At 56.1% G+C, this 25,129-nt stretch overlaps 1 protein-coding gene across 3 annotated transcripts in view; it reads right to left on the bottom strand.

Annotated features, from left to right (window-relative positions):
- The window catches only part of LOC115499393 (DAB2 interacting protein), a 46,716-nt gene extending 39,154 nt beyond the window's left edge, over positions 1-7,562 (bottom strand). The window contains exon 1 of one of the 3 annotated variants that reach the window (XM_030293271.1): positions 6,764-7,562. In XM_030293271.1, the coding sequence (XP_030149131.1) occupies positions 6,764-6,933 (170 nt within the window). In that variant the 5' untranslated portion in view covers positions 6,934-7,562. Of the gene's footprint in view, positions 1-873; positions 987-6,763 lie in introns of those variants that run through there. The other 2 variants (XM_030293270.1, XM_030293272.2) reach the window with 2 other exon arrangements.
- Positions 7,563-25,129: the final 17,567 nt, after the last annotated feature.

Raw genomic sequence — 25,129 nt, 5'->3', positions numbered from 1 at the left:
CCGATCCACCACCGGCCTCCCGGTCGTGACAGCAAAGGTGGCTGGGACCAAGGGACGCGGAGACTTGTAACAAGCCAGGGACAGTGCTTAGCACTTCACAGCACCGGCTCCTTTATCCCTCGCGATCCCTCCACCAGACAGTTCATAACAAGCTGAATCCCTGCCTCCTCTGGAGACAGAGGTACTTCCCCAGGAAAGACTGCCACCTCACAGTACCCTGGCTCCCAACCGCTGTTTCAGATATGGAAGCCGGAGCTGAACACACCCCGGGCCCAGAACAGCCTTCCAGGTCTTCCACCGCCCCCAGCCTGCAGGCCCACGGATCAGGGAGCAGACACAGGCAGGGGGTGGGGGGCGGAGGAGCCCGGCTCCGGGGTTGGGGGGCTGAGGTGGAGATGACATGGCCCCCCAACCCCAGCCCGGCCCCACCCAGCCGGGCCCAGGGTGGGGCGACTCAGAGCAAAGGCCAAGATCCTCCGCTCAGAAAACTTTTCGGCCATTCCTAGCATTTCCCGGTTCTCAAAGAGGTTAGGCCCGAGATTTGACTGTGGGAAGAAGCACCGGACACTGGATTTCCTCTCTTTAAAAAATAAAACCGGCAGCAACACTTCTCAGTTTTTCGCTTTTTGGCGGGGCTAATCTGTTTTCCACATTCTGGGCGGGAGGCACATGTCTACAGAGACACCATCACTGGAGAACAACAGAGTCCCCAAGATCGCTACCTGTGACAACCCCTCTCTGCCCAGCCTGCTCCCTCCCACCCATCTCACGTGGGTCTCCCTGGGCCCGGGACACTGGTCAGGGGCCCTGGGGCTGGCAGCTTCCCGCATTCCAACCTCCGCTCAGGCCGATCAGGACAATCAGGCCACTCACCATCCCTCAGCACGGCCACCAGGATCACCAGGATCACCAGGATCGCCAAGCCGGGGGAAACCGAGGGCCACACCAGCCACCGGTCTGCCCGCCGTCCCCCACCGGGCCCAGCCAGTCCAACGGCGCTCTGGTCCTAGACATACCACTCCAGCTCTGTCCGCTGGGACTAATCACTGCTAGTTAAACAAAGGCTAAGTTCCAACTCTCTGTAATGTGCTTTTAAAGGGCCAGTGTCCCACTCGGGGCTGCCGGGGACTTAAAGGCACAGATCCCTTTTTCGGTACAGGAAACCAAGACCGCAAAAACCAAAAAAACTCCCCCAAAGTCATGACCAGAATGGAGGCCTTGGGCTTCTCAGGAAGATCTAGACAAAATGCACAATACTAAAAATCCAAATTTCACCTGAAGAACCCCCAAAACCCCAAAACGCAGTTGCATCTGCAGAATTAAGAGCAGACACCGCAGCCACAATTCTTAGGCACTCACTATGCGCCAGACACAGCGCTTCACACCTCATAGCACTGTCCCAGGATTCCACACAGCCACTCCACAGACAAGCATTCCCTGGACCCCATCGAGGAAGCTGCAGCAAAGCCGGTGAGCCCAGGCAAAGCCAGGCTTCCTGCTCCCACCTGGCCCCTCCGGAGGGAGGCCCGCTTTCCCCACCCCGGCCCTTAGGTCCCACCTGTTCCATACCCACTAGCATCTTTCCTTCGTGGGTAAAATGTAGGGGTTACATGGGGACTCACTTGTTGCAGGTGCCCAACCACTGGGCTTTCTGTCTGGGCCTCAGAACCCTGTGAAGCCAGTTGTATTGTTTCCCTTCTTACAGATGAAAAGACTGGAAATCGTGCCTGGACACAACACGGCAGGAGATAGACAAACGCTGGGTAAGGGTGAAATACAGAAAAAGGAGAGAGGAGGAGGTCAAGGAGAGGAAAGAGGCAGGTCCACAGACCTGCAGGAACGGGCACCTGACACTCAGGCCCTCATTCCTTTCCTGAAAGGCTGTATGGCCAGAGGTGGGGACAAGTGAGGAGAGCTGTCCTTCCGAGCGCAGGGCTCAGGCAAGCTGGCTAAGGCCCTTCCACTGTCCATGAGAATGGAGGTAGGGCTGCAGGACTTGGGGCTCTCTTAAGGCCCCTAGGATCCAAGGGTGGGCAGGGCCTGCCCAGCTGCTAGAACAGAAGTGGGCAGGGGGGAAGAAAGGAGAGACCTCACCGCCTGGGCCTTGGTACCTGGCCTAACCAGCCCTCTAAGAAAGGTGGGCCATTTCCTGGCACCTGGAGTGGCCGGGCACACTGTAGGTGCTGTTCAGCCATCCTCTATCAGTCAGAAAGGCCAAGGCCAGGCCGCGTCCTCAGGCCTAACTCTGAAAGGGCCAGCTCCTTCAAAGATTACCTTTCTGTTTCTGTTTCTGGGAAGTCTGGTAATCAATCAAGTTTGAAGCTGGGTAGGCTGCTGGTTTAAGAACACGGGCTCTGGGGGCGCCTGGGTGGCGCAGTCGGTTAAGCGTCCGACTTCAGCCAGGTCACGATCTCGCGGTCCGTGAGTTCGAGCCCCGCGTCAGGCCCTGGGCTGATGGCTCAGAGCCTGGAGCCTGTTTCTGATTCTGTGTCTCCCTCTCTCTGCCCCTCCCCCGTTCATGCTGTCTCTCTCTGTCCCAAAAATAAATAAACGTTGAAAAAAAAAAAAAAAATTTAAAAAAAAAAAAAAGAACACGGGCTCTGAAGCCAGACAGTTCAAACCTGGGCCGTGTCACTTACAACCTGGGTGTCTGTGGACAAGTCACCTGTTTCCCCTCTGTAAAATGGGCACTTAACCTCACAACAGGGTTGCTATGAGAAATTGATGAATTACAGAACAAGGCCCGGCTCAAAGTGAGCACTTAAGAAAGAGCAGCCGGATTAGCTAGGTTGAAGGAAGCTGCCCCAGGATCTGCTAGGAGGCACAAAGTGGGAAAAGGCTTCCTGGGTAGTGACCCTGGGCAAGTCACTTCTTTCTCCAGTCTTCAGTTTCCTCCTGTTAAAAAGGTGGGGCGGAGGTCCAACTGGAATCCTCAGTGACTACTATGCAAGACCACCCTGTAGAACTTCCCAGATGCCTGCCCTCCCCCAGAAGCATCCAGGCCAGAAAGCCATGGAGACTGGGCAAGGGTGGGCTGTGGCCCAAATCCTTAGAAACCTGTAAATAGCCTGCCTCTGTGCTGCACTGCTCCCAGGCTAACTGGGGTCTGCTGGGTAGGAGGAGGGAAGCAACAGAGAAAAGCCACCTGGCCTGTTGGGAGGGAGCATAAGGCCTCCTCCTCATCCTTCCAGGGAGAACCCAGGCCCACCCCTGCCTTCTCTAGGTCTCGGTCTCCCCACACTCCCCACTGAGGGGGTAGGCTCCATCTCAGGTGTCTCCCATGGGATGTTAGGCAGCCAAGCTTGCTTTCCTGTGGGGAGTTCAGCAACAGCCACACAAGCCACCCCACACCTGCTACACAAACAGCCTCCAAGAAGCTGGGGGCTCCCTTGGCTCCAAGAGCCCCCAAGGCTTGACCAGTTTCAAGGCCTGCCTGTGCTAAAAGATGGGAGGATATGGAGTACCAGAGGAAACAGGTGGTCAGGAGGAATGTCCTATAGCCTTGGCAGAGCACATGACCACTATTTGTAAGGGGCAGTGAGAGACCCGGTGCCCTACACCCCACCATCACCTCCTCACCCACAGGGTTAGTCAGTAAGGATGGTCTCACTGCCGGGAGTCAGGGTGGGGGGGGAGGCGGAGTGTTGCAGGCCTGGGATGCAATTCTGGTGGTGTTACTTAGCAACTATAACCTCTGGACAAGACCTTTCACTTTTCTGGGCCTCAGTTTCTCCGGGTGTAAAACAAGGAAATACTCTATCCCCTGCAGGTAGCAGATGTAACACTGATTAACCAGATGCAGAGGAAGCATTTAACAAAACAACCCAGCAGCCCAAGGACACAAATATCTGAGTGTCATTGATTCATTCAACATATACTGAAAACCCACCTGAGGACCATTAGAACTTAGGTTGTCCCCAACCCTAGGGTCCCTCCCCCAAGCCAAACACTTTCTAAACTCCCCGCACAGCCAGCCAAACCTTGGGGGAGGTCAAGGTCTTGGCTACCAAAATGTCCTGAAAAAGATCTCAAACTTCTCTGGAAGCCAAACCACAAAGGAGCCCTCCAGAGCAAAGCTATCAGTATAAATGAACCCTAGCTGTGCTCTGGGAAAAGTGAAAAGACCCTCTAAGTAAACCTAGCTCTACAATGTTCTTCTCTAGGGGCCTTGGACCCAGAGACAGACCGAATAGGGAGAGGGGGAAGAAAAGGGACAGGCGGTCCCACAGGCTAGGAAAAAATGAGCCACTACAGGGCAGTTAGGGAGCCCTGCAGAGAGAGGGAGAAGGAAAAGCCCAGAGAACCGCTAAAGAGCATTTCAGGGGGCCCCTCCAGCCCTCTGCATCAGCCTCCAAGGATTCTGCTTATAGGATTCGATGGGAGCACCAGCCACTGGTAAACCCAACAAAGAAGGAACGTCTGAGCCACCACCTGATCCTCCCCTGCTTCCCAGGGACTGGGCGGTTCTTCCTGCCCTTTCCTAACACACCTGTCCTATCCCAGTGGTTCTCCCCATGGTCCCGAGGGCCTTCATGGGGCCGAGGCCAAGCACGGTTTCCATCCTCTCCTTGCTGACGGAGGACAGCCCACACCCTCCCTGAAACCCAGGTCACCAGAGCCTCCCTGCCACACTGAGGTTCTCCCAACTCCCTTCCTGCCACCTCACGCCCTTTCCTCCAGGGGTTGGAATTGCTCAGGCTCTCCAAGGGGGCACTCTCCCTTAGCAGGACACTTTGCTTTGGTGGTTTCATCTCCTTTGCTTTCACCTACTCTAGTGTGCTCAAAGGACCCTCTAAGATCCTATCCCCAGCCCTCCCGTCCTTTGAGCTCCAGACTCACACATCTGCACGCTGGGCTGACATCTCCTCTTGGACGCCTCATAGAAGCTCCGGCCTGAAATGTCCCAAGTGGAGTCTCAGGAGCCTCAAAAGCCAGAAGCCCTCCCTTTCCCTGGCCTTCAGGATCCAATCCATCAGCAAATCCTATTGCTACCACCTCTAAAGTCTCCCTTGCCTGCCCCAGCCAGGAGCCTCACCGCCCCCCCACCCCCCACCCCCCCTGGCCCCTGCTCCCTACCAGGGAGCCAGACGGATGATTTAGAAACGCAAATCACAAATCGGATTATTTAACGCCTGGGCTAGAAACCCTTCCAGCCCTCCCTCCAGCACTCGGAATAAATCCACACTCTTCCCCAGGTGGAGGAAGGCAGGTGCCTACTCTGACCTCATCCATCAAACCCAACCCCCGCCCCCCTCCCTTTCAGCCTCTGCTTTCCCGCCTTGGGGACTTTGTACTTGCTGCTCCCTTGGTGGGAGGTCTTGTTCCTCCCCTGTCTGGGAAAGGCTGCTCCTGGAACTCAGTTATTCCCGAAGAGCCCGTCTATCACAGGTCCTGCCCCACCCCCATCACTCCCCACTGAAACACTTGTTTCCTTCATAGCATTCTGCTCATTCAGCCAGCAAATATTTATTTAGCGCAAACTATGTGCCAGGCACTATTTTAGGCACTGGGAATCCAGGTGCTGAACAAAGCAGACAAAAATCCCTGACTTACATTTCAGTAGGGCAACTTCACCCAATCTGGAATTACACTGTTTCTCCACTTATTTATGATCGTCTGTCTCTCCAGCACGGCCACGGGCGGGGTCTTGAATTTCTGCATCCTAGGGGAGACTCTGGAGAGCCCCTCCCTCTCCTGGTGTGAGAGCTCAGGAAGAATGTGTGAAATGAAGAACAAGGCAGCAAAAGAACCAAATCCAGAAAGACCAAGAAGTCAAGCCTTTACTGTCTCCTTGGGCAGATGCCTCTCACTGCCCGAGGGGTCTCAGGCTTCTACAACTCCCCCCACCTTCCCTGCCCCCCCCCCAGCCCTTCTGGGGGACAGACAGCATGCACAAATGGCAGCTTTGGTTAACTGCTGGAAAACAGAGGGATGATTACAGGTCTGCGCAGTCAGGGAAGGCTTCTTGAAGAGGAAATCTGAACAAGGCCAAACCCCCACCCTTCCAAATCTAGAGAGAGAAAGGAAAACAGATTTGTGTTTTAGGGCTCTGATGTTCTTTGCGCTAGTAGGAAAAAAGAAAAAAAAACCCTGCTCCAAAAAAAACCCTTTACTTTTTATTAGTGTCTGGATCAATAAAAGTTTTAGGAGTAAAGCTTCTCTCCTGCAATACTAACTGCCAGAGAGACAGGCTAGGATTATTAAATCTGTCTCTAAGAGGCAGTGCTTTGCCCTTTTCCTCACCTGTGTGAGGAGCCCCAGGCTAAGAGAACAGAAGCCCGAGGGTCCTCATTGGCTCCTCACTGGGCAGCTTGGGGTCAAAGCCCACCTCACCAACCCTGCCAGGTCCCTAGGCCCGGATCACCTTCCAGACACCCCACAGCCTAGACTGTTTTGGCCTCCTTGGTCCCATGTTCCTGGGCCTCTCGCTACCCTGCCACAAAGACTTGAAGTTCCCTCAGAAGAGGGCCTGATTCCCAGGAGAGAGCAGCCAGCCTAGCAACCCCGGCAGCACCTTCACTCTTCCCAAGCCCCGAGAGGTTCTCCCATTCAGTCCCCAAGGACCAGCACGAGAAGGGGCCTGGGCTAGCTGTTACAGTAGACCTCCTCAGAGCACCCAGGAGAGCCTGGCCTGAGGGCAGATGGGGTCCCAGAGCTGGGCCTCTTTGGAGCAACAGCCCCACACCCTCCAGCCAGATCCACACCCACCCACCAGGGAGGAAGTTTCCTGTGCCCCCTTCCTCCCACTGAGCCCACCACAGACCTTAGCAGTGGAAGCGCAGGCCTCTCAAATGACCCCGGTCTGGACACTAGGGGCCTGGGAGCCAGATCTGGTTTTCGAGGATGGCCGGGTCTCCACAGAGCAGGTGCTCTGGCCCGGCCCAGAATCCTGCCAAGGTTGTCACCAAGGAGTCCGAGGCCACAGAGGCCCATTCCCGAAAACAGTGTGCAGCCGGGTGCCTCTCCCAGCCGGATCAGGGGACCTCTCAGCTCGGGCCAGCATCTAAGAGGTGTGTTCAGGCGTGCTTCCCCTTCCCGCAAAGCACATGCTGAATCTGTCTTCCAAGTTGAAATTTCAAAAATTACTTAAAAAAAAAAAAACAACGGTGACAACATCTAGAGATTTCCGGGTTCTCCAGGGAACAAGTGGAAAATTACAGTCTTCCATACATGTAACCACATGGCACAACCTCCAGGTACAAGAAATCTAGAAAGACTCCAGAAAACCAACAGTTGCTTCCAGCCACAGGCAAGTCTTCCGGAGCACCTGGGCAGAGTGCAGACCTGGCATCAAGCTCCGGGTCCAGGAAGCTGGAGGAGCCTCAGCCAGAGAGGTCCCTTGCAGGCTCCTCCCATACAGTGCTGACTCCGCCCAACGCACTACCCTGCCCCAGTCCCGCCTCTGGGCCTTTGCACTTGCTATTCCCTCGAAGCACCTCTGGCTCTGGGCAAGGCTGGTTTCGCCTCATTCCGGTCTCATATCAAGTCTCCTATCAAGTATCCTAGGAGAGGCCATCCCTGGCCCCTCCAGCTAAAGGAGTAACTTCCACCCCCACCCCCAAGTTACCACCCAGCTTCGTTTTTCCTGATCTGAAATCATCATGTTTGGCCCCTCTCTTGCTTCCACCGTTAAGAATGTCAGGTCTGTGAGAACAGGGACCTGTTCACCCTGGTATGCCCGGAACACCTCGGATCAGTGTGTGCTGAATGAATATCTTTCAGTATCTTTCTGCAGCAGACCAGCCACAGCTTTGCAAGCCTTGTGGGGTAACTTGGGGGGCCCGCCAAGCGCCGATCCACCAGCGGCTCCCGGCGCATTCCAACGGGCGGCGCCACGCCCCACTCCCCAGGCCGGAAGCGGCCGGCCCGGGAGCCCGTCCACTGGGAGCCGCACGCCCCGCCCCTCCCAGGCCCCGCCCCTCCCAGGCCCAGCGTCAGGGGCCGGTCCGAGAGGCCAGCTGCCCCAGGCTGCAGCCACCTTCCGCTGCGTTCCAGCCGCGCCCCCCCCACCTCCGCCACCGCGGAGGCCACACCCAGGTTCCTCGGCTCCGAGCGGCAGCCCGGGGGGGGGGGGGGGGGGGGCGCCAACCCCCTCCCACCACGCACTTCCATTGAAACATTTTTAAAGTGTGAACAAAGGCGGAGGTGCAGGCAAGGCAAGCGATTTGCCTATCCAAATCACCCGAGCAGAAGGGCCGAGAGGAAGCAGGCCTTGCTTGAACTCCGTCCTTGGTTCAAGTTCCTCTCCCCCCAGGTTCCTCTCCTGTAGGAAAGCACCCATATCCTGAGTGGGACCAGCAGGGCAGGTGTAGGATTAACTGCCTGGTGGGAGGAGACACTCCGTGAGCAAGGTCAGTTGCCCAGGTTTGGGAAGACTGTGGGGGCAGAAAGCCCCAGTCAGACCCGTGGGCCCAAGTGCCACCCCACCCGCTGGCCTGAAGATTCATCCTCAAGCCACCCTCACATAGCCCTCACTGAAACGCAAATCCCCCTGGGAAGGGCATCCCCAGTCAACCCAACATTTTTGTCTGGAGTCACCCCCTTTTCCATTCCACTTGAGAAGGCCACATATTGAGCCTCTCCCACACACAGGAAACACCTCCTCTTCCAGCCCCCCCCCGAAGCCTCCACGGGTCAGGGGGTGCTGCCGCCCGGCTTCCTGATACAATGAGATAATGGTACCCAATCCCTCCATGTAAATATGGAAAGAGAGGCTGGTGGGGGAAGAAAGCCCCAGCCTGGGGTCCTGCCTACTCCATGGCTTCTATATCCAGAGGCACCACCGGCCCCAGTTGAGTCCACGGTGGTTTCGGCCTGCTCCAGTCCCTCCGCAAACAACTGAACTCCTATCAGGGGCCAGACTGCCCAGCACCTGTGTGCACGCAGGCAGGACTTGGGCCAGGACTGGGGCACCAAAGGCTGCTGAAGAGGTCTGACTGTGGCACCACAGCAGTGGGAAGCCCCAAAGTGGGAAGTCTGTAACTCACTCTGTGCCCTGCTGTGTCCTCACTTGGGCTCAGCTCCCGCAGGGGATTCTGGCCACAGGTGAGCCAATGAGGCCTGCAGGTACCCACAGAGCCCAGGGGGCTCCTAGGCCGAGGGGCCCTTCCTTAAGCTCACAGCTTTCGTCTGAGTCTATCCAAAGTCTTCGTGAAAATTTCAAAATAGGAGAGAGGTGAGGCTGTAGTCACAAGAGAGGCCATATTCGGGCAGAAGAAGCCCCTTTGGCTCCCAGAGCAGCCAAGGCTACGGGAAGGAGGGACAGAGAACATCTCCCAAGCATCTCCTCTAGGGTGCAGGCCCTCAACAGACCTCCTGCTTGAACTCAATCTGGCTCAAACAGGCAAGGCCAATGATGTGACCACTTTACCGATGAAGCAGTCGAGTCCAGAGCAACTCGGCCACTTGCACAAGTTGACCCAGCTTCACCTGAAAGTAGATCTGCCTCGCCCCAGACAACCTGTTACCCATCCTGTCCTCTGACTCCATCTCCAATTCCAACACCTCTTCCTCACGGAGGCCTTCCCAGATTTCCCCCAGGCAGGAAGCCATCCTACCGGTTGCCCCACCTACTTCTAATATTTTGTTATGACAAAATAGGCCCCTACGACAGGGGCTTCTCAGTACAACAGCCGTCACAGAAGGGGGTCAAAAGCCAGAAAGAAATATAGCCTTTTCATAACATATATAATTGTCAAATCACAATGTCGTACACCTGAAACCAATATAATATTATATGCCAACTATACTTCAATTAAAAAAAAAAAAAAGGAAACAAGCCTGTATTTGCGGTCAGAATCCCATCAGGCTCCCACACTCACCAGCCGCTTGATAAAGCTTCTTCCTCCATACCTTTCTAGCCTCAGCTCAGAGGACTGCATAACCTCTTGGAAGCTCCTTTCAGAGTCAACTTGAATGATACGTAAAAGCACAGAGCACACAGTGACTTGGGGGATTTCAGAGGCTGCCTGGATCCAGACCCTCCCGGTTCTAGCACCTCCAGTGAGCCAGGCCTTCCTAATCATTAGGTCCTACCTACCCATTGCACTGCACCTCCCCTTCATACTAGCAGCCAGCCTCGGCTCGCCTTTTCTACTCGGCCCCAGGCATGCCCTGCCCTTCCTCCAAGCTCCACCTTGGCTCCCGGGGGGGCTCTCCTCCCCTCCACTCCCCTCCAGCCCCTACTTCCCATTCTCATTCAACTTTCCAGACCTAGCTTAATTGCCCCCACCTCTGGAAAGCCTTTCCCAGGGTCCCCAGGCACAGGAAGTACAAAATCTCCCCCTCCCTCTTCCGGAATTCCTGACCTGTCTCCTGCCCGTGCTCCACTGGGTCCTGCTGTGTGCCCTGGCAGGCCCCCTCCTTGGGGTCCATTCAGCTCTGGTTTTCCAAGTCCTGGGACTCAAATAAATGGGTGATGAACATGTACACCCTGCAGGCCAGTCTTCTCCCGAAAGCTCAGAGCCCAGATGTGGCATCACCTTTTAGAGCTAAAGATGTCTCACCAACTGGGCTAGGCTCTCTGGAGAACTCTGGAACCCTCCTCCCTCAAGGAGTTTCCCCTTTCCCGGTGTGCAAGAGCCAGCCCCAAGATTGTCAAGGAACACTTCCACACAATGCTTATACATCCCCTTCAGGAGAGACGTGTTCACAACCCAGGAGGGAGGACCTTTCTTGTGGCCACTGCTCTCTTCTCTCCAGAGCTCATACAGATGATGGAGGCCCTTTCTGACCGGCCCAGAACTGGCTCAGCTAGAGGAGGGTGCTGATGTCACCCACTGCCTGAGGATGAGTCTGTGGGACAAAGGTGGGCACGGGACTGGAGCCTAGCCCAGTTGGTGAGATGCCCTGCAGGAGAGTCGGCCCCAGGGACTGGCTGTTCATGGTCAAGAGCTGCTGAAGAGACAACTGCCCTATTTTGCCGAAGGTGAAAAACAAACTTGGTAATAGACTAAGGGCCGCCTCTGGATAGCAGCTGCAATGCACACCAGCTGTTAATTTTTGTGAGCACATCTATGCTTATGTGGTTTTACCATCACCGACAAACAAATGTGTCCTGGCACCTGCTATGTGCCAGGCCCGGTGCTAGGCTTTTTACATACATTATCTCGATTAATCCTCCAGAGAGCCATAAACCGTGGGTAGCCACAGCGACATTTTATGAAAATGAGGCCGAAACACAGACAGGTTGGAAGAGCTGTCCAAGGTTACACAGCTTGTTAGTAGTGGGAGCTGGGATTCCAGGCCGCTGAATAATCTGGTCCCCCACCCCCTGTCTTTCTGGTCTAAGATGCCAGAGCTCACCATTCCAGAGCCTTGGTTCTCGGTCCCTCTCTCTGTGCTCCCTACTCACCTGGTTTTGCATGGGGAGGGGGGGCAGGGAGGGGAGGTTAATGTATAGTGTCAGCCCACAGCCACTCCCTCCCTCCTCTCCACCTGCTCACACACCTCCCATTAGGCCAGCCGGGCTCCCCACCTTCGCCACCTCCTCCCCCATTACTCCCATCTGCCAAGTCCCCAACCGGTGCCTTGTGGTGATGACTTCAGCTGGCAGAGAATCCTGGAAACTTTTCCTCCCCAGTGATGTTGACACATGTTCACTCAAAAATGCAATGTTCCCATCAAAGTATTTGGGGCGGGGGAGTTAATTCCCACCCATGTGAAGCCCCCTTGGGAAAACAGAAAGTAAATTTACTCGAACTTGCAATAAGACACAGTCAGCATTTCTTTCTTGGTTGTCACAGTGCCAAGTGCTGGGCAACACTCAGCATGGGGTTCCAGGGACTGAATGCTACCAAGGGGCAAGGGGGAGGGGTGGCTACAGTGTATGAGACTGGCTGCTAGACCCCTATCATGCAGTACTCTGGGGTCGACCGGTGGCCAGGTCCCCTCATCCCTAAGCCCTGCCCCCAAAGGCCCACGTTCCATTCACAGTGCTCCATCAACCAGGGCCTAGCTTCCACATCTCTGACTAGGTCACTCACTGCCCACTCCCCAAGTCCTGTCCCCACCCCACGACAGCAGGGCCCTGCCCTCGTGGCCATCACCCCATCACGTCTACACCAGTCCCAATGCCCGCGTTCACAGACCGGCCCTCTAGTTTCACCAAATCCTTAAAAGGTCAAGGAATTAAAACCCTCCCTGAACTGTCCCCTCACCTACCGCGTACCCCTGGGACCAACAACACCCACAGTTTCCAACACTAGGCACTGTGACCTGGGTGTCTTCCTGGGGGGCAGCGGTGGCTGGCTAGGTACTAATTCATCCCAGCCCGGCCACTGGGCAACTAGAGGTACTGCCCTGTGAGGCCAGAGCAGGCTGAACTTGGGAAAGACCCAGCCCTCTGCCACAGAGAAGATGGACACAAGGAGAGGCCTGTAGACCGACCACGCCCTGCCCACAATTCTCCACGTAAGGAGACAGCACTTCTGCAACAAGATGGCACCGGAGCGCCGGTCTTAGATGTTCCCGGCTCCGAGAGGGTGCACAGAAGCATCTGCTTTGATTTCCACCCAATGTTTTCCAAGAGTCTATTACACGTATCTTTGTACAGAGCTGCCAGAGTCTGACGCTCCTAGCCTCACTCCCAGGACACGTGTCAAAGCGAGGCATCACTGTCCCACTTTACAGATGAGAAAACAGGCCCGCCAGTCCAAGATCACACAGCTAGAACGTGTGTGACATCGGTATACGAGCAAGTGAACAAGACATGCCATCTCTGCCCTCAGGAAGCTGGCAGTCCAGCACAGGACAGAGACAGACACCAGCGCCACCAGTGCCAATGAAAGCACACTCAGCCTGCAGGCCCAGAGGCAGCTGTGAGAGCACATCGGATGCAGGCCCTGGCCCGACAGGGGACCTATCTACAATGGCTTCAGGAACAGCACCTCCAGTTCGGGCGCAGGGAATCAGGAAAGGTTTCACGGAGAGGGTGTCCCAGCCCATCCACCTTCTGAGGTTTGGGTCTCCTACCAAGCCCTGTGCCCGGCACATGGCACAAGGGAACGAGCGTGGCCAGGTTAACTGTCCACGTACCAGGTCACGTTCCCAGTATGACAGCCCGGCCCCAGGAGGCGTGTCGGGTACCCGCGCTGACCTAGGGATGAGGGGACGGATGTGCACAGCAGTCGAGCTCTCGCTCCAAACCACGCCGGTAGTCAGGTCCCAGCAGACCCGACTCCAAGGCCCTCCTCTCCAACAAGCAGCTAATTTCTGCGGGGCTTCGTTTCCTTGTCCGTAGACACTCCGCTGTCAGGAGCACCTGTACTGCGGCTGGATGCTGGACATTACACGCCCCGTGCCTGCAGCCTGGGCCCGGGAGGTGGTGCCCGCACGCCCCAGCCCCTGCTCCGGCAGCCTGTTGGGCGAATGGGGTGTTCCTCTTCCCGAGCCACGCGTGCTGGGGGGTGGCCACCGACACGGAGTTATAATTGGTGAGCCTGGCGGCACACAGCCCAGCAACACACCCGGCGGGTGATGGCGTTGCGGGGGAAATAGCTGAGCACAGCAAATACAGCCGTTGACCCAATTCAGTTCCGTTCGGTCTTCGAGAAAATAATTGAGTTTAAATGAATAGGTTTCCCGTGTCCCCTCCGGCCTCAGGAAGGGTGGAAAGGGAGAAGGGGAGACAGGAACAGTTCCCCAGGCTCACTGTTGGTTATTTTTGAGTCATTAGGCCCGTGAAAGGTTCCTTTCTTTCCACGGTGGCCAGCGGGGCTCAAACATGTCTGGTGGGCAGTGAGGCAGAGTGAAAACTACGCCAGGTGGGCGGTGAGGACAAAGTGCAAGGCTTGGCCTTACCAACACCACATTTGTGGAGGGGCCCAGTGGTCCCCTTGGGCCCCAGGCTCAGTCTATAGAAAGGGAACAATACCCCCACGCCCCCGGACACATACCTACCAGGGTCACTGGGAAGAGCTCAGGCAGGCTAAGCCAACTTGAAGGTCTTTCAGGGACTAAACGAGTCTGGGGTGATTTGCAGTGGCCGGTTCCCTGCCCTTCAGGAGTACAAGCCCAATGTCACCACACCTGTTCATTCGGGAAAAGCCAGAAATCCAGATTTCTCAGGACAATGTTCTATGGGTGTTGAATGACTTATTGGTAACCCATTCTTAAAAAGACACCAAAACACCTTTGCGCCCTCTCAGACCCAGTGAAACCTGCCTGTGGGCTATGTGTGGCCACGAGCCACCTGTGTGCCACTCCGATTTAATGACAACTAGCGTACAGCAATTTATGATGTGCTTGGTGCCCTCCTACCTGTTTGCTGCCTTATAATTTTCTTTGGCTGTGAGGCCAAGCCCAGCACTGCTAGAGTGGGAGAGGCAAGAGATGCCCTCCCCTCAAGGTGGGACTCTTGAGACCCCAGGGGAGGATGAGGAGGGGCTGCTCCCCCTCTGCTATGGGAAAGTGGGTGGATGGGCTGGGACTGGTTTCATCCTAGAAATGAGGGGCCCTGGTCTCGCCTCCTTTGCTGCCCTCGATTCCCCGTTACGGTCTCAGCTTCCTCTTCAGCCAAAAGGGAGTTTCTTTCGCTTTTATGTTTATTTTTGAGAGAGAGAGAGAGAGAGAGACAGAGACAGAGACAGAGACAGAGAGACAGACAGACCAGGGGAGGGGCAGAGAGAGGGAGACACAGAATCTGAGCTCTCAGCACAGAGCCCGATGTGGGGCTCGAATCCACAAACTGCGAGATCATGACCTGAGCTGAAGTCAGACGCTTCACTGATGGAGCCACCCGGGAGCCCCAAAAGAAAGTTTCTGAGAGGACCAAATAAGAAAGGGAAAGCTGCGAGAGAAAAAGTGAGCATGTGTGTCCGGTCTCCACAGAGAAGCAGTGCCACACGCAGAGTGGAAAGAGTGAATCAGCAAGACCTCGGGTCATTTCGCCAACTGCCAGCTCTTGGCTGTGTGGGCCTAGGGAAGTTACCTAACCTCTCTGTACCTCGGTCTCTTCCTCCGTACACCGGAGGTAAGACGCTTTGGCACACAAGGCTGTTGTGACGATGAGAGGACATGATCGCTGTCAAATGACTGGTAAGATGCCTGGCACACAGCAAGGGATCAAAAAATGATAGGCATTATTATTATTGTTATTGTTATCTTCAGTGAAAAGCATGCCAGAGAATTCCGAGTGATTACAATAATGTAGCACAACCAGGCAAACTTGTTGTTAACAGATGAGGCCACCTATAATTAGCACAATCATTACGTATGCAAATGGAGCAGCTTAGATGCTGGAAAAGGGTGTTCTTTGAAGTGTGTTTAAATAACCCCTCTCCTCTGGCTGCCTGCCCTCCCCAAATCTTGTTTACACTATTAATTTCATTAGCAAACATTTTCTTCATAAAGCAAGACGGATTTCCAAACCAGTATATATATATTCAAATCGAGGAGGTTTTAAACCATTTGAACCCCTGCCCATCTGACCTGGGGGCTCTCCCGGGAGGGAGAATTGTTTGCAGTGGGGGGTGGGGGAGCGCCTCCGTCAGATGCAGGCCAGGGGGGCTGCCAGTTACTGCCTCCCCAGCCTCTTCCCTGCTTCCCCTGCCCCCCCCCCCCCCCCCCCGCAAGTCAGGCCAGAGAGCTCCACCAGTGAGCATGCAGAGCTGGGAGAGGAGAGGGGGTATTGGAGGGGTGTTCCTGGTGCGGAGCAGGAGCCGCACTGGAGGAGAGGTATTCAGCAGCTTTAATATGACTGGGGAGTTCCTGGGAGCCGGGGCATGTGGTATCAGGCATACCATAATACCCCTTTACAACCAAAAAAGCCAAGTCTCGAAGAAATTTGAGGAAGGACTTTGTCCAAAGACACATAAATAGTAAGTTGTAGAACTAGACTCAACTTGGTTTGGCCTACTACCTCTGGAGTCTGCTCTTCTGGCTTTGCGCTCAAAGTGCACTTAGCACAGGTCCCTACCTGGAGAGGACAGAGTCAGTTAATAATCCGAAATTGATCCCAGAGCCTTTGAACTGGGAGGGATCATCAGAGACTGACCTGAGTTTTGAGCTGAAGATACTGAGGCTCAGAGAGGTCTCGTCTGTCCCACTGGCAGAAAGCAGAACCTGGGACCCAGGGCCGCTTGCCCTAGGCTTCCTGCTTTTGCGTTCAGATCTTTAAACACAAGACAATTCAACAGTCTTCCTCCCCATTAATAGCTGGGTCAGTGTCTTAACCATCCCTGTATCCCCTGGGCCCAACAAGACCCAAGCAGACAAAAGATGCTCAGGAAATGTGTGCTAAACAGTCTTCTTACCAAAAGAGACAATGCTTAACGGCTGGAACAGTGAGGCCAAGCAAAGGAGATGAGCAGTGGCTCAGGGACAAGGGCTACGGCATCCATCCTCTGTGGGAGAGTTACAAAGAAAGCCGGACAACTTGGCCACCCTCAGCCTGGGAAAGGCCCCCCTTCAAAGCTTGTGTCCGCTGAAGCCTGCTCCAGGGGCAGGCGGTGAGCTGCCTGGGGAAATGAAGAGAAGTCCTAACAGGTATGTCAGCCCCTCCCTGCCCCGGCTGGCTCCGACCCCCATCAATCTTTTCCTCGCTCCCTCCTTGGCCCCAGAAATTGAGTCTGGGAGAGAGGGAGCGACTTGCCTGAGGCCGGCAGTGGTAGAGCCCGGGACCCAGACTTCTTTGCTCCTTCAACCAGGCCCTCTTGTCACCCCTCCCCACGTGCCACATCTGGCCCTAGGAAACCTAAGGGGGCCTTGATAAGGATAGCGAAGAAAATCACCCTCACCCTTGCCCCTACCCCCATGGCCACCTCTGCCAGCAGCTAAGGCAGACTGGGCCCCTCCTATGTGTGGATGCTCTGCCGGGCCCCTCCCCCCCTTTAAAGACAAATAATCCTCACAAATATCCTGGAAGTAGGTACAATTATCGTCAGCATTAACAGACACGGAACACTATAGCTCAAACAGGGCAGGCAACCTGCTCGAGGCCGCACGGCAGTGAAGTGGGGCAGTGAGACTCGATGCCAGGCAGTCCGACCTACAGCAGAGGCCTGAGCGATTAATGGCTCCGCTCCGAGCTGGGGCCCAGGGAACCCCCAGATAGGGAGCTGGTGGGGCGGAATGAGTGTTCTGGCACCACAGCCTGCAGGGGTCATTCCCTTACCTCCAGGCATAAACATAGGGTAAGGATGTGCTTTCTGGGACTGAAGCCCTGGGGACTTCCAGAGCTTCTCAGGTCCGGCCAAAAGATTTTCCGGGGATCACCCTAAATCCTGACTTCCCGCCATTTCCAGTTCCCAGTCCACCAGTATTCCAGAGGTGGGATCTGGAGTTCCAGGAGGTGTGGGGGAGGGGAGGATACAGGGGAAACAACTGCCAGCTCCTCCCCCTCTTCCTCCTCCTCCTCCCACACAGCCAGGGAGCTGTGAATCTGACCAGGCCCCAGCCCCTCCGAAAATCCTTCCAGCTACAGGATCAAGTCCAAACCCTGCCTGCCTTCCCACCATCTTCCACTCAAACCCCTGCTATGCCCGGCCCAACACACGGCGGCCCGCGACACCCAGACGCCAGGCCCCCCAGCAAGCCCTTCCCTTACCCTCTGCAGGGAGACCTTCCACCAGCCTTCACCTTCCCCCCGTGGTGCAAACAACTCTGTGGAGCCTTCTGTGAGCCCCAGTGGAGTCCCCAGTCCCTTCTCTGTCCCACGTGGCCCCTCTAATGCAGGGTCTGCCTCCTCCAACCAGTAGGAACCCTGGAGGGCAGAGCCTGGGTGTGACCGTGCACAACACAGTGCGTGTGCTGGCCTGGCCGGCTGGAATTTACTGCACTGGGCTCCCCAGGGTCAACGAGGCCGGATCTGAGGGTGACCAGTGGAAGGAGGGTCTCTTGGAGGCTGACCTGACCATAAGCCACCGACCCAGATCGGGTTAGGGCCTGCCGACTGGCTGGCTCTCCTAACCTGGCTCATCGGGGGAGTATGGGCAGTGCAGGCCCAATCTTTCCATAGATGCCTGACAATGGTTGTGTCGAGAATCACAGGAGATGAAGTCACTGCTCCCAGAAATAGGCTGATTGAGAAGACGTGACAACAACGCAAACAGCAAGGCTGGAGTCTCTCTCCTTCTCTCACCATGTGTTTCTCTGCCCTGGGAAGCTGGGCCAGGCCTGAGCTCCTCTGGGAGACAAAGCGTGCCAGGAACCGGTGCCAATGCAAGGAGCCTCTGGGAGCCCTGGTGCCCAGGGCTGCTCTCTTCAGAGACTACCTTGCAGAGGCTTCCTGTCCTGGCCCTGGGTGAGGTGCCCGACCTGCCCCCTGACCCTCTCAGGCCTCCCCTCAGTTTTCCTCACTCCCTCTTGCGTCCCACCCCTCATCTCTTCTTGGGGTACAGTCTCACCCACAGTTCTTGGTCCCTCACGTTCTTGTCCTCTCCTGGAGGGCAGGCCTGCCTAGATTCCGGGGAGATGGGAGCTTCCACTGGCTAAGACAGGACTCTGGGCTACAGACACCTGGCTCAAATCCTGGCTTTCCTGGCTTTGTCATGTTGCAGCGGTGTGACCACAAGCTAGTCAATCCTTCTCTCTGAGCTTACCTTCCTTGTCTGTAAAAGCACACAGCAATGTGCCTACCTCATGGGGTAAGAGTACATGAAATACGTTGATCTGTCCATTCACCAACCTTGTGGCAGGAGGCCCTGTTCCAGGGGTTGCAGACACATCGGGAACAAGACATCAACTTCCTGCTCCCCTGGGGCTTACAGTCTAGTGTGGGAGAAGTACACAAATATACATATCTGTGTGATAATATCAGGCGAACTTCAGCTAGGAAGAAACACGCGGTAGGGTCCAGGCTAGAGGGGGAGAAGGAGGTTGCTTGACCTCATGGCTGGGTGAAGTGAGGGAGCAGGTCACAGACATCTAGGGAGTGACTGAAGATGCAGAGATCCTGGGCTGGGGTGCTTAAGGCTCAGGGGGCAGGGCAGGAGCTGCCCCTGCAGGGACAACAGGAAGGAGCCTGGAGTCCAGCCGGAAGGGCTGGGCCACACTGGGGGGACCGCACTCAAGGGGAGCAAAGCCCGCAGTAGACACTGGCCTAGGTGTGGGCTGCAGGGTCCTGGCACAAAGTGAGGCCTCACTTCACTCTTCTTGTCCCTATCCCCCCGTCACTAGCAACACGCCCATCACCCTGACACTGGTGCCTAAGCCAAAAGGCTGTCAGGCAGACCTCCACACCTCATCTTACAGATGACCAAGTGCCCAGTGCCCTGCTCAACATCCCTGGAGCAGTGACAGGCAGGGCCAGCACTTAGCCCAGCCTGGGCCTTCTAGCCTAAGCAGACGGGTCTTCTCCATGTGACCTGCCCTTCCCCCACCCAGGGCCTCGCTGGGGGAAACAGGAGACTCCGCACCAAACAATACCCCACAGACTCCCCAGGTTCTCACTTGTTGAGAGAGAGGTACTCAGAGCCCCATCAAATGATGGACCAGGACTGAGAAAAGCTCTTTCAGATCTTAGGTTATTCCACCTCCTCCAGAAGCTTCCCCGAGCCCAGGCAAACATTCCTCCCTGGGCCTGGCTATCCCCCAGTCCCCAAAAGTCCCTTAGGGCCAGGCTCCATAGCCTCTACCTGGAGCCCCACCTGGGCCCAGAGGAAGCAGCCAAGTGACAGACCCCAGCTAGACATGGTCTCAGTAGGACTGCATACAATCTCTCCCATCCCAGGCTGGGAGCTCCTCCAGAGCAGGCGGGGACCGCAGCTGACTCTGTCCCTGTCCCCAGGGCTGGGCACAGGTGAGCAAAACCAGGAATGACTTGATCCTTGAGGGTCCCCTGGGGAGTCCCTGTCTGCATGAAAACCCGTGACGGCCATGCAGCCCGTCTCTTTCCCTCTCTCACAGTCTGAGTTGGGGCTCCCACTATGGCACCGCTTGAAAAGCCACCCACCCCCAGAGGTGTGGGGCTGGAGGATGTGAATGCGGGGACAGGGGGGACGGGTCCCGCGGAGAACGCCCCCTCCCGCCCAAGGGTTCTGGGCCAGAACAGCCAGCTTTCCCCTCCTCCCCTCTCCTTCCAAGGAGGAAGGATTACACTAGAAGACATGTTCTCAAGCACCTAGACACAGACAGTATTTATTTGCCACAAAAAACTCTGCAGAAGAGAAACCCCTGCCAACAGTCAGTAGTGGTTTTTGTGGGGTGGGGAGGTTTCTATGGTAAACAGTGGTATAGACAGAGAAATGGCACTTTTTGCTTTACACCCCCCCCCCCCCGCCCCGTATGGCTGGAATTTGGTACTCTGTGCTTATATTTTTAATTACCTTTATGCTAAAAGAAGACTTAAAAATAAAGTAAAATTAAGTAAACGAGAGGGCCATTTGGTGAGGAGTTCGGCAAGCACGGACACCTGTTCCTCCCAGAAGATGCCTCCTTGCGTTTTTGTCTCTTCTGCCTGGGCCCCACCCAGGCCAGCTGCAGCCAGCTGCCCCTCATGCTGAGGAAAGAGCGAGAGCAGAGAAGGCTGGGAAAGCAGCCAGGATCCCCTGGCCATCGGACACAGGCATCTAGGGATCACAGAGTCACCTCACCTCTTTCCGATGGCCCACGCCACCTCTTGCTTCCCACAGATGCTGGGGCTGGACCCTGCCCACTGTCCCTGGGTTGTTGGTCTATTCCATCAGATCCCGGCCACATCAAGCCCCTGGGCTTCAGTCACCTGTGTTTCTCTGGCCCAAGATCCTGCACACAGCAGGCAGGGCTCAACGAAGTTTGCTAGACAAATTGCCAGGACAATCTGAAGGACCCTTGAGGCAGGTGATCATTCAGAAAGAAATTAAAATATGGATTATGGAGGGAGGGGCAGCCAGGGCAGAGAAACAGAAAAGTTATGCCTGCCGGCCTGAACAGGAAGACACCCAGACAGGCTTTGGCCCCGAGGCGGTTCAAACCCTTTGAAGAATGCAGGGACCCCCCGCAGCGGTGGGGGGAAGAGTGAGCCCCCTTCCGAGGGTTTAGAACTTCCTGTTCCTGAAGGAGCTACAGCCAGCAGGAGAGCGAATGTAAAGGGCAGGGGTAGGTCATATGCACACAGCGACACGCAGACAGATGGACTGCCCACCCAAAGCTGTGTAGTTATACCTTTGCTAAAGATCTGGATCCCATGTGTCCCGGGGCTCTTAAATATCTATGACCTTTCCTCCCCAAGCTCCTCCCTGACCCGGTGCCGGGCAGAAGCACCCGGCTAGGCACGGCGGACACGGCTGCAGCAGGCTCAGGGTGGCCAGGGTCAGGCCGCCACTTATCTGCTGCTCAGGGCAGCATGTCACATGAACTAGGATTAGTCCCTCCCAAGGCAGGCATGGCTTCCAGCATCAGGTGTGATGCTACCCATCCTGCCACCCCAGACCCCTCTGCTCTGGTCCCAGATCGTCCTGCAAACAGTCGTGCAGACTCACCCAGCCACACCCCTGCCCAGGTGGCCCCTTCTCCAGGAGGCCCCCCCTCCTCCCCTCTGCTCACCTGGGTTCTATCCAACACTAAGATAAAGGTCTCTAACTAAAGAGTATGGGATGTATTTGGTCAACATTCATGTTTTGTTAGCCCACATAGCGTCTGACATTTTTAAGTTTTGAATCAATTGCCAACATGTAAAGATGTGAAATTTTAAAATGTCACCCAAAACGCTCTAGATTTCTGGCTTCTCTTATAAATCCAAAGACCCGGTGACGTGGTGCAGAGGCTGCGGTCCCCCCTTAGCAGGGCACACACTCCCCAGGTTGTCACAGTGCCCCTGCATCTGCGGATGGTCTCAGCCAGTGGTTCCTGTCCCGGCCGGCAGGACAGAGTCAGGACCCACAGCACATCTCTCCAGGGACTCGCTTTGCACCTGGCACACAGGAGGGGGGCACACAGGCTTATCGTTTGTGGAATAATGAACAAAGACGCAATGCCTCACTGTGCCCAGGATTTCCTGGGCACGCTTCCTTGAAAGACCCCAAGCACTCCTGGGGTCCCCCTTCCCACAGCTGGGCACACATGGAATGGGGCACAGGAGTCAGCCTTGGGGGCTGTGTCCAGATTCTCCCACCAGTAAGCTGCGTCTTCTAGAGCCCAGTCAAAACAGAGCCGTGATCCTGGCATCTCCCCGCCTTCCGTAAAAGCGGCAGGATTCCAGGCCAGCCCACGGACACTGATCCCCAGGACTTTTGTTAACCTGAAAAGGAGAAATCCGGCAGCAAGAACTGACAAAGCCAAGGCTTCCTCAATGCCCGCCTGCAGGCGGCCTGCCCCCCTTTGAAGCCTGCAGCCAACTCTTCCCTTTTTCTGGGTTTCCAAGGTCAGAGTCACATTGGCAGGAAGGGTTCTCTTTGTTCTCCTGCCTCTGACTTACCCCAAACACAGTCACTGTCCCCGACAGCCAGGTCCTCAGCAGTGGCAGAGGGGCCCCTGTTCCTGCTGGGGCGGAGCAGTGAGATCGGGAGGGGCCCTGCTCCTGGGATCCGGAGTCTCCCGGGGGCCTGCCTCCCCTGCCGGTCGGGAGCACCATCTCTGGCCCACGGTGCCAGTGCTCAGTTGAGGCTGGCAGCACAGAAAAGGCTGCCGTCCCCCAGAGTCGGGGGAGTGGGCTCTGCCTGGCTCCGCCCCTCACTGGCTGCTGCTGTGACCTCAGGCTACTTGACTCCTCTCTGAGCTTCAGTTTCCTCATTTGGAAAATGGGGAAATGAATACCTGACCCAAGACAATGGACCTCCTAATAGGACCCAGAGGAGCTTTGTGAATCATGAAGTGCCAGGCCGAAGTAATCATTCCAGCGCCTGGTACAGCGCCCCGCATGCAGTAGGTGCTCAATCTATCTATCATTCATAGCGTGAGAGTTTTTTGGGCCCCTGTGCTAGGCCAGGCTGCGTGCAAGGTGCCAGAGGCCCAGAATGCACAGGAGGTCTGCCCCTCAATGGGGCACGCAGACAACTGTCAGACCCTGAGAAGTGCCAGGAAATAAGGATCAGCATGCTGGGAGGCCTACAGGGGTGTCCTGGGCTCCCCAACGAGGCGGTGAGGGACCAGGTCTCACAAGAGCCCCACCTCTTGGCTTGTGGGCAGCAAAGGCCAGAGTTGGGGCTGCCCCACTGCAGGCGGTCTGGCCCTCGACTCACTTCCCAACAGGCCTAGTTTAAAGAAGAGTTGCCAGGCTCACTTAGCGACCCAATTCTCTGAAGGTGCCCACTGTGCATGTGCACATCTGTCCACCGTGTGCGCTGGGCAACTAATAGTGACACGACATCTCCGCGGACCAGACCCTGTGCCACACCTTTTTCGTACACTCTCCCAGTGGCTCCCACACCTGGTTGGGGAGTAGTTAAAATAACAGACTCGTGGGCCCCGCCCCTAGAGAGGTGGTGCTGCCCCCCATCCCCGGCAGGCAGCCGGCACCGGAGCCTGGAGAGTCAAGACGCCCACGGTTCCCATGTTGGCTCTGCCCCTTACTGGCCTGTGAAAGCTGGGTCCAGTCACCAAACCTCTGGACACTGGGTCTCCCCAGCTCGCAGGTCGCAGTGAGCACTTAAGAGACAAAGCACCTGGCACACAGCAGGCGTTCATCCTCGCACCGATCCTCCCCATCCTCCACTTAACTCAACCCCGTACACACAGGTCCGGGCCCAGCCCCTGCCCAGCCCACCTCTCCGTCTCTGAATCTCCTTACCTTCCACTCCCTAAGCTCCCAGACCTTTCTCACCTGCCAGAGCAGCCTCACACCCCAAGAGGACAGGAAGGTTCTAACATCTGACCCCTGGGCAGGTGCTCATGGGCTCCCTCTGCCTAACCACCCTTCTCCCCCCTTTGCTAACTGAGGAGCTGCTCCTCTTTCAAACCTGTCACTTCTGTGAAGCCCTCCCAGATTCCTTCTGAGCAGGCCCAACTCCTGCTGGCCCCAAAGTGGAGAAGAGTGGAGAGAAGTTATGTGGGGCCACCAACTCCTTGTGACCCTGGGGTTGCTCTTTCCCTACTCTCGGCCTCAGCTTCCCCATCTGTGACAGGACCGCTGACTTCTCATTCTAAAGCCCTATGAATAAGCTTGTCACGTGCTCTATTGGAGGGGGGCAGCTCCAAGTTCACCCCAAGGTTCTGGAGGATTGTGAAGGAGATAGACTCTGCCTCGTTCTATTCAGAAGGGCAGGACAAGGACAGTTCAAGAGACCCAAGCCAGCACCCTCAGGAGGCCCCACTTGCAGAGTAGACCCAATAACAACAAAGCACAGAAATCAGGCACCATAAATGCAGAGCAAAGTGAAATCTGCCTGAACCTGGGGCGGGGAATGAGGGCAGGCCTCAAGCAGAAGAAGCTAGGACTTAGACAGAGGGGTAGGATGGAAGTAGGAAGAGCAGGGGAAGAGAAGGCGGCCCTCCAGATAGGGGAGCAGCACGGTCACGGCTGACACGTCTCGAGTGTTACCGCGCATATCTCAAGGTGCTCTGCTAAGCACTTAGCTACAAATCGCATTTATTCCTCTTGACATCCCTTTGAGACAGAGATCGCCCTTATCCCCATTTTACAGAGTTAAGCAAGTTCCCTGAAGTCAGAGTTGATGAGAGGGGAGCTGGGATTTGAATCCAGGCATCCACCTGCGGAGTAAGTCTGTCTGCACGAGTAACATGAATAAACAGGGGCCACTGGGGCAGGGAGGCTCCGGGGAGTGCAGGTGCAGCCAGGATGACAGCCTAGGGACTCCCAAGAGACTTGTTAAGACCTGGAACTGGGGCTTTGTTTCCTTGCAGCCCGGTCTCGAACGGCACCCAACCAAGGCCGACACTGTCGAAATCTCGAAGGTGACCCCCACCCATGCCCGGCAGCGTGCAAGCCCGCAGGCAGAGTCCAAGGACCCCAGTCCTGCACTTCCTCTGCACCATCTGCCTAAAGGATGCGGGAAGAGAGCCTCTGCTGCTGCTAATGAGTGAGCGAGCGTGAGGAGCAGGGGAGGGCGCGGGCGAGTACAGCCAGTCAGCAGCCAGGGCTGTCAGCGGCCACACGACAGGCTGGCGAGGAGCTGTTGCCAGGGCAGCCCAGAGATTCTGCCTTCACAGGCAGAGTGATTTAGAACCCGTAGGTCTCTTCTGGGCCACCAGCTTGGCCAGCCGGGGGCTCCCCATCGAGTGCCCGGCCCTTCCAAAACCTCAGCATAACATGTCA

This window comes from Lynx canadensis, chromosome D4 (genome assembly GCF_007474595.2).
Source record: "Lynx canadensis isolate LIC74 chromosome D4, mLynCan4.pri.v2, whole genome shotgun sequence".
In the NCBI taxonomy this organism is placed as follows: Eukaryota; Metazoa; Chordata; class Mammalia; order Carnivora; family Felidae; genus Lynx; species Lynx canadensis.
The sequence above is the reverse complement of the archived record's forward strand: the minus strand, read 5'-3'. Positions and strand labels throughout refer to the sequence as shown.